The 9,661-nt window shown below is 43.3% G+C and overlaps 2 protein-coding genes across 2 annotated transcripts; both read left to right on the top strand.

The window, feature by feature from the left end:
- The first annotated feature begins 758 nt into the window (after window positions 1-758).
- LOC129738832 (protein zwilch) lies at window positions 759-3,559 on the top strand. The gene is made up of 4 exons (XM_055730136.1): window positions 759-1,508; window positions 2,025-2,434; window positions 2,495-2,568; window positions 2,632-3,559. The coding sequence occupies exons 1-4, from the start codon at window positions 874-876 to the stop codon at window positions 3,391-3,393; spliced, it is 1,881 nt and encodes a 626-aa protein (XP_055586111.1). The 5' UTR covers window positions 759-873; the 3' UTR covers window positions 3,394-3,559.
- Window positions 3,560-5,386: 1,827 nt separating this feature from the next.
- Window positions 5,387-9,652, top strand: LOC129759185 (uncharacterized protein K02A2.6-like). The gene has a single exon (XM_055756597.1). It carries the CDS (start codon window positions 5,387-5,389, stop codon window positions 9,650-9,652), a length of 4,266 nt encoding a protein of 1,421 aa, XP_055612572.1.
- The last annotated feature ends 9 nt before the right edge of the window (window positions 9,653-9,661 follow it).

The raw sequence follows: 9,661 nt of genomic DNA, 5'->3' as shown, positions 1-9,661 counted from the left end.
AACATTCAAAAAATTACAAAAATTACAAAAAAAATACAAAATTTATTAGATTTACAAAGATTTTCAAAAATGACAAAAATGACATTAGTGACAAAAATGATAAAAACGTTAGGAATTACATAAATTACCCAAATTTAAAAAATGACAAGAAATTGAAAAAAATGGCAAGACTAGCAAAACTTACAATAATGACAAGATTCACAAAATTGATAAAATTTACAAATTCTACAAAACTTACAAAATTTCTAATATTTATTAATTTACAAAGTAAAAAAATTTTCATCAAAGATTTTAAAATACAAAAACATAAGCAAACAATACAAAATTGCAATATAATTTCAAAAATATTTATTGCAATGAGAATAATAACAAGAATAACAAATTTTTCACAAGAATGTTATGCTTAATAATGACATTTATATTATCGTAGCGGAACTGAATTTCTTCCAATAATATTCTTTGATTTAGGTTTTTCGACATTCACAGATTCTATCCCATTTTTACACACCAAATAAAAGCTTTATCAAAAATGGATATTTAATACAATTTATGTAGTAAAATACGAAATATTTTGTACAACATAAATTTTATGTTTTTACAAATAAAAGTAGATTTAATCTGCTGTATTTTTTTGGTTTTCTTCCTCAATATGTGAGGAAGATTTAGCTCAGTGCTTTTATATTGCTTCACCTGAAAAACGCCAAAACATCCACACACCTTGCGCCCGATTCAAACGGCGGGTTGCTAGAATGGTTCAACTCGAAATTCAAATCCAAACGTTCGGTTGTTGTCCGCCCAAGTCGTGTTCGGTTTTTTGTTGAAAATTCTTCCGTTTTATTTATTGTGTGATTGTTAAATAAGTGATCCATTGCAATGCCCGGAGAGGTTTCCAACTTGGCCAACGTGTACGCATTTCTGCGGGACACATACGATAGCGTAGACTTCCAGCTGGCACCTCCCCCAACGTATGTGGAATCGCTGGCAGAAATCGGAACAACGAAAATAATTTTCGTCTACAAATACGATGAAATTCGAAGCAAGGCGATGCTGACGGATGGCGGAAACTATTACAGTCCCAAGACGAGTGATTCCTCTCAGCAGAATCTGGATTTGACTGGGTCCCCCTTGAAGGATGAAGTCAAGCTGGAAGATTTGGATTTGTCGGATGATCAGGGACTGTTGGTTTGTTTGGAGAATCCCTGGCTAGCGAAGGAAGAATTTTTCTCGCCGGTTCCGGTGGAAAAGGCTCGCAGCATTCTGCAGGAAGTGCTGGGAAATGGTTCCGTCATCGGAACCGGACAGTTGTGGGCTCTCTGCGATGGGAAAGATGCCGACCAAACTCTGCTTCTGCAGCTGGAACTGAACGGAACGAATCGGTTTGTTCGGGGAGCTGTTAAGCTGCTGGGATATTTTCCAGAGAACCAGCTTCCGATGAGCAAAATGCAACGGCTGCACGAAACGAAGATGCCCGGATGTACCCAACAGCTGGAAACGACCATAGAGTTGTGGTAATTTTTCTCTTGAACCTCAAATTTTCGATTTTTTTAATCTAAGGAAACTTCCAAAATTTCAATTTGTTTAATATGAAATTTAAAAATGTAATCTGAAACCAATTATGGAATCTTAAATCTGAATTTAAACCTGCTTATCCAGATTATTCTAAGTATGATACAGATCTGAATCTGAATCTGAAGTCTTAATCTTAAAACAGAATATGAATTCGGGAATCTGAATCTGAAATCTAAATTCAAAATCTGATTTCTGAAAATCTGAAAATCTTATTTCAAAGTCTGAATGTAAAATCTGACATCTGAATCTTAAATTTCAATCTGAATCAGAAATTTGAATCTGAATCTGAAACCGTAATGTTAATCTGAAATGTAAATTTGAAATCGGAATCGGAATCTCAAATCTGCAGTCTGAGTGTGAGACTTTAAAGTTGTTTTTGGAATTCAGAAATCTTCTTAAATGACAAATGTCATAATGTTAGATTTATAAAATCATAGCTTTTTTTCTCCTCAAAGGTACAAAATCCAGTCGCACATCAGCGTCAAGTTGCGGTGGATTTCCCGCTCGGATCAGCCCTCGTTTTGCATCAACAAAAAGGCGGACATTCTGCTGCGGCAGGGCATCCACGTGGACGAAACCAAATCGGTAGCCGAGTACTTCTGGAGCCATCTGCATTTGCTGGTTAACATCAAGGATTACATTTTGCAAATACGGTCTTCGGGATTGCAGAATTTTCACGATGAGAGATATGGAGGTCCGGCCTTGGATGTTGAGGCCGTCAAAGCCAAGGTGCTGAGGATTTTGACCGAGTTTTGTGTTGTGGAATCAACGGAGTATAAGTTGACGCATATCGGAACGATTGTGGAACGGGTTAAGAATCGATCGGCGACCGATGTAACGGATCGATTGTGGAGTGTTCTGAAGGGTGAGTTTCCCTTTTTACATATTCTTAGATTTACAAAAATGATTTTTATTTCTATTATAGCATGTTCTGACTACGAGGATTTGAAGGAAATTTTGACCTTTATTTTGGAAGCTGCCTCCAGGAGTAATCTTGCGGTAATTTTTAAATTTTGCTTCATTCGATAGTTAAAAAAATTCTGAAAATAATTTAACTTACAGAACATTCCCACCAACAACAATCGGTTAGCCCAACTGATCAAGCTGATAGCCCAAAATCGCCTCGCGATTCCCATTCTAACCGGAGCTGAACCATTCGAACTTCTTCTGGAAATCGGTCTAGAAAAAATCCTCAAAGACTACCAGATCATCTTCCACGAGAGCAAAATTTGCAACCTGAATCTGGAAAACGTTGGTCGCGTTCCAGAGAATGCAGATTCCAAAAACAACAGTCGAGCTTCCAGTATGCGGAAATCGATGTACGAAGCAGGGCTTTCGGGATCCAGTGACCTGACCCGACATGCGGGATCTGGGGAACAACGCAGCAATGCCATTCGAAACAGCTACTTCGATGCGGCCGAAGCAAACCTCAAAATTGGAAAGCTAGCCCAGGTTCACATGCTCCTGGAGCATCTCCTCTCAATCGAAGCGCATCTCAAACTGACCAGCATCTATCCTCAAGTAGCCGAAGAATATTTCAGCCGACCAACGGTCAGCTTCGAAGAGATTCGGTCCCGCAAAACCGATCAGCTGGAAATTCCAATCCTGAACAATAAAATTATCGAACTGGTTGAGAATTCGGTACCTTATATTCGCCGAGTTGGGATGACCAGCAAAAATAAGTTCAGAACCGTTCAAAGCATATTCTACCAGAGTGCGGAACCGATTTTGCCGACCAACCTGTTTGGGCAGCTCAAGACCGAGGGCGGCGAGGTGAAAAATGCCTACTGGTGCCTGGATTATACTAAGATAAGTAATCATTAAGCTCTTCTAATAATTTGTTCTTTACAAATTTTTGCAAGCGTGCCATTTGAGGGGGAACGCACCTTTGCGATGTAGGTATTATATTTATACGTTAGATTTAGGCCTACAACTAACGCCGGTTCGTCGGGATACTAAACCCATTAATATAGATAATATTGTAAAGTTATCTGGAACTGTTCATTTGTGCCGAAATAATAATGGTCTTAAAAATGTGATTAACTTTTCGAAGAGAGGGTTTTTTTGGTTCACTTGATTTCCTATTCGTCTCTAATATGCTGCCGCTACCGGCAAGACTGTCCCATATGTAAAAACAAAGAATCGAAATATTTTTTTCATATATGTATCTTTATAACAAAGTTATGAAAGTTTTTAGTGTACATTGAAGTATTAACTGCAATAAAGCGATTTTTGAGATAAACTGATAAATGATGAAAATGCATATGGGGCAGCCTTGCGAATAGCGGCAGTATAGAGACCAGACAATCTGCTGTTTCATCTCCTGGAAAACCTGAGTGACCAGGTATCCAAAAAATTGTGATGTTCTCGCGGGGGGCTTTTCGGAAGATGGAGTATATCTATGGGTGTTTCAAGTTGCCTGCAAATAAGGCGGTCGAATCAATTGCCGAGACCGGAAAGATGACTTTTGGGTTCGAATATCCAACGGCATTGAACAAAGCAAAAACTTCGGAACTAAAGAGTGTGCGTTTTTAGGAGAAAACTCATATTGAAATATGTAACGAAGGAAACAAACCTTCGTTCCCAACGGCGAACAGACAAGAAGTCCTCGATTTAACTCTATGCCACCACCACCACTGCTTATAGGAAAAATATACAACTGGATGAAGATCGAATCACACACATATTTCATTCGACATAGTGAGAGAAGAAACCTCAGGAACATCAACTGGGATCTCTTCAAACACACGCTTGAAGCTTGTAAACCTTTGTGTCATGTGAAAATACGAACAACAAAGCAATTATAGGAAGCTTCAAACAGTTTTACAAATAAGATCATGTACGCTTTCGAAGCCAGCTGTCCACTGATGGAACGTGTTTCAAACAGAAGAGTTTCTTGGTGGAACAGACCACTAGAAAAGTTAAGGAAAAAATCAGAAGACTTTTCAACTAAGCAAAAGCTGACTCAAACTGGGATGACTTTCGTAAGTTCCTAACTGAGTACAGTTGGAGGCACATTTGTGAATCCGTTCAAACTACGCCAGAAGCCTATGTCATGCTCCAGAAAGCTATGCTATCTAAAGAACACTCAAATGGACTGGGTGAATTGAAGAAAAACAATGGGGAGTTCACTACAGACACAGGATAAACACGGAACCCAGTCAAAATGTCAGACGCGAGGAAGCTCTCCGCAAATCGCGCACAATCTTTACAACATGAATGGTTAAATACGCAATAAGTACATTCTTGCCATTTCAAGCTGCTGGCGAAGATGATACTCTGTCATATTCACACCCAGTGGAAAAAGGTGCACGTAATCTTCATCCCGAAACTAGGGAAAAAAGATAAAACTCAACCAAAGGCGTTCAAACCTATCAGTCTGACATCCTTTATTTTGAAATTAATGGAGAAGATACTTGACGAGCACATAAAATCTCAGTATCTCAAGGATTATATCGAAATTAAGTGTTGGGAGGACACCCCTACACAACCTTATCACCATCATCATTATCAGTGGGCTCATCGTCTGACACATTCTGTCAGAGCGACTGACGTCTACCACCCAAGAACACCAATTGTGCAAGTCATTCTATTTCACCACTTTAATCAAGAACCACACCGTTTATTCTTTTTAGTTGTAACAATCGTGTAATAAAGTTTTTAATATGTTAGTTGTATAAATCATCGGCTTATTTATTACAACAAAGTGGCGACGAGTTGGTTCAGTACCGATTTCGCGAATAACAGTTGTCCGTCGCGTTTAAATCGGCTTTTTGATCGACACAATCACCGCGTGTGAGAAGTTGAGGTTACCATCATGCCGGATCCAGCTGTAAATCAAGCAGTAGGGGGACTCGCACAGCAACCATCATCCAACCAGATGCTGATGCAGATCCTTCAACAGCAACAACAGCTTATGGCACAGCTTACTCAGCAGGTCTCAGCTACCCAGCAGGCCATTCACAAGCTGTCGAGGGACGAAACAGTTTTGGACTCCCTTTCCAACAACCTTACCGAATTCGTCTATGATCCGGAGCAAGGCAGTACTTTCGACTCCTGGTATGCACGTTATGCAGATTTGTTCGACAAGGATGCCGAAAAACTGGACGACGCTGCGAAAGTCCGGTTACTGATGAGGAAGCTGAATCCACAAGCACATGAGCGGTTCACCAGTTTTATACTTCCGAAGCTGTCCAAGGAGTTATCGTTTAGTGAAACAATTGGGAAGTTAAAAACGATCTTCGGATCCCCAGTGTCCGCGTTTCATCGCCGTTATCTGTGCTTGCAGACGACAAAAGACGATTCCGATGATCTAGTGTCCTATTCGTGCAAAGTCAATAAAGCGTGTGTGGACTTCAAGTTAAAAGATATGTCAGAGGAACAGTTCAAGTGCCTCATTTTTGTGAGTGGTCTCAAGTCAGCACGAGACTCGGACATCCGTATGAGGTTGATAACGAAGTTAAACGAAACTAAGGACGTTTCTCTGGAACAAGTGGTGGAAGATTGCAAGAATTTACTGAACTTGAAACAAGACAACAGTCTTGTTGAGAAACAGCAATCATTCAGTGCAGTGAATGCCATTCATAAAGAGCGGCATCCCAAACCAAATCATAAACATTGGGCGGGAAAGTCAGTAAATTCTACCAATCTACCAAAAACTCCGTGTTGGGCGTGCGGTGCTATGCACTTTTCTGTGGACTGTACATACCGTGAACATCAGTGTCGTGAGTGTAAAAAGAAAGGCCATAAGGAAGGATATTGCGCCTGTTTTACGTCGGGCGGTAGCAGCAGCAGTAACAAGAAGAAAAAGAAGAAGAGTAGCAGAGAAGTGAAGATAGTGTCCGTGAATAATATTACCCAGAGCAGGAAGTACTCCGAAATCGAAATCAACCAGGTTCCGGTACGATTGCAGATCGATTCAGCGTCGGATATCACTATCATTTCTGACCAGTGTTGGCGAAAAATCGGCGAACAACAAGGAACAATTCCTTCCTGCAACGCCAAATCTGCTTCTGGAGGATCACTTCATTTGGCCCGAGAGTTTTGGTGTGATGTGAAGATCGGTAGCAAAACAAAACGTGGATTGTGTCGTGTTGCTCCACCAGACCTGAAGCTTAACATCTTAGGCTCTGACTGGATCGAACTCTTCGGATTATGGGACATTCCCATCAGCTCATTCTGCAACAAAATCAACAACCAATCGCCTCATCCGGATTCATCCCTGCAAGCTAAGTTCCCGAAAGTATTTTCGTCGGAAATGGGTCTCTGTTCAAAGACCAAGGTTCGCCTAACACTCAAGGGTGAACCGAAACCAGTTTACCGGCCCAAGCGTCCGGTGGCCTACAGCGTGCAAGGTGCAGTAGAAGATGAGCTTCAGCGGTTGCAAAATTTGGGCATTCTCGAACCAGTGGACCATTCAGATTGGGCAGCACCCATCGTCGTGGTTCGGAAACCGAACGGGAGAGTCCGCATTTGCGCTGACTTTTCGACCGGCCTCAATGAGGCGTTGGAGTCAAACCAGTGTCCACTTCCCCTACCAGAAGACATCTTTACAAAGATGGCAGGATGTAAGGTCTTCAGTCATATTGACCTATCCGATGCCTATCTCCAAGTGGAAGTGGACCCCCGAGATCAACATCTGCTGACAGTCAACACCCACAAGGGCTTATTTCGCTACACTCGCCTCACACCCGGCATCAAATCAGCTCCGGGTGCATTCCAGCAGATCATGGATGCAGTTCTGAGTGGCATCGGTAGAGCCTGTGGTTATTTGGATGACGTGCTGGTGGGTGGTCACACGAAGGAGGAGCATGACCGCAATTTGCATCAAGTGCTTCAGCGTCTGGAGGAGTATGGTTTTACGATTCGGATGGAGAAGTGCAAATTCCACATGCAGCAAGTGGAATACTTGGGCCAGGTTTTAGATGGTGAAGGAATAAGACCCGATCCGGAAAAGACTTCAGCCATTTCCACCATGCCACCACCTCGGGACGTCTCATCATTACGGTCGTATTTAGGAGCTGTAAACTACTACGCAAAGTACATTCCCGAAATGCGTAAGCTCCGGTACCCGATGGACCAGCTTTTGAAAACTGGTGCCAAATGGAACTGGTCAGAAGCGTGTCAGCGATCGTTCCATCGGTTCCGTGAAATCCTGCAGTCACCATTGGCGCTTACTCATTACAATCCAAAAATGGAAATCATAGTATCAGCAGACGCGTCAAACTACGGAATCGGCGCGCGAATTGCCCACAAGTTGCCTGATGGGTCAGTGAAACCGGTATCCTATGCGTCACGAAGCTTGACGCCAGCCGAGGCGAACTACAGCCAGATTGAGAAGGAGGGTCTGGCGCTAATATTTGCAGTAACTCGGTTCCATAGGATGATTTTTGGTCGGAATTTCGTTTTGGAGACGGATCATAAGCCGTTGCTGTCGATTTTCGGGTCTAAGACTGGCATCCCGGTTTATACAGCAAACAGGCTTCAGCGGTGGGCGTTAACTCTACTACTGTATGACTTCAGCATCAAATATGTCAACACAAATAGTTTTGGTTACGCTGACATTTTGTCGAGACTGATTAACACCCACGTCCGCCCCAACGAGGAGTACGTCATCGCATCGATTGAGCTAGAAGACACCATGCAGGACATCGTCAAGCAGTCTGTCGAGGGTCTTCCGGTCACTTTCACGATGATCCAAACCGGAACACAGTCGGATGCGATTTTGAAGCAGGTTAAGCAGTTCGTCGAAACAGTTTGGCCAACCGATCGGTCGAAATTCAACGACTCCCAGCTACAGCAGTTCCATCAACGCCGGGACAGTCTATCAATAGTATCCGATTGTCTCGTCTACGGAGAACGATTGGTCATTCCTGCAAAATTTCGAGATCGGATTCTGCGTGTTCTACACAAGGGCCACCCAGGAGTGGAGAGAATGCGGTCCATAGCACGTAGCTACGTCTATTGGCCCGGAATCGACGAGCAGATCAGCCAGCGTGTCCGAGCGTGTGTGGAATGTTCGAGAGCCGCCAAGACCAACACAAAAACTAATTTGGAATCTTGGCCTGTACCAGAAAAACCATGGCAACGAATACACGCCGATTATGCTGGGCCAGTCGCCGGCAATTACTACCTGATTGTTGTTGACGCTTTCAGCAAATGGCCAGAAGTCATCTCCACTAAGCGCATCACAGCATCTGCAACGGTGGCCATGTTTCGCGAGATCTTCGCCAGAAACGGGATGCCAGAAACTTTGGTTACCGACAATGGCACACAATTCGCGAGCGAGGAATTTGAAACGTTCTGCAGCAACCAAGGAATCCTTCACCTTAGAACACCGCCGTACCATCCGCAGTCGAACGGTCTCGCAGAGAGATTTGTCGACACATTCAAGCGAGGACTTCGGAAAATAACGACGGGGGGAGAGCCTCTCCGCGAAGCAATCGACACTTTCCTTTTGTGCTACCGCTCCACTCCTTGTCGTAGCGCACCTGATGGGAAGTCTCCAGCAGAGCTGTTATTGGGCAGACGATTACGAACAGCATTGGACCTACTGAAACCACCAACCTCGTTCTATAAGCAACCCGAATCGAAGCAGGAAATCCAGTTCAATCGAAAGCATGGCACGAAAGCGTTGAACTACGATGTCAAGGATCTGGTTTGGACTAAAGTACACCGAAACAACACCTGGTCCTGGGAGCCTGGTCAAATCCTTGAACGTATTGGCCGGGTTATCTACAATGTTTGGTTACCAGAAAAGCGAAATCTTGTGAGGTCCCATACGAACCAACTGAGAAAGCGGTACGAGTCCGAACAACCAACATCACCAGTACAACAGCAGTCGACGCAAATTCCGCTAAGCATCCTATTAGATTCGTGTGATCTTAGTCAGCCGTCAGCCGAACAAGCAACAGGTGGGCCATCGCAGTTACCGTTACTCAACCAGCTACTACCTACCGAGGTCCCTCGCCGAGCGCCTTCCAAGCCCCCAAGAGCTACTACTCAGCAACAACCGAGCCAGCTTCGCCAATCTTCTAGAGTAAGAAGAACACCCGTGAGGTATGAGCCGTATCATCTCTTCTAAGAGGGGGAG

This window comes from Uranotaenia lowii, chromosome 1 (genome assembly GCF_029784155.1).
Source record: "Uranotaenia lowii strain MFRU-FL chromosome 1, ASM2978415v1, whole genome shotgun sequence".
Lineage (NCBI taxonomy): Eukaryota > Metazoa > Arthropoda > Insecta > Diptera > Culicidae > Uranotaenia > Uranotaenia lowii.
This window is presented reverse-complemented; position numbering and strand designations above follow the sequence as displayed.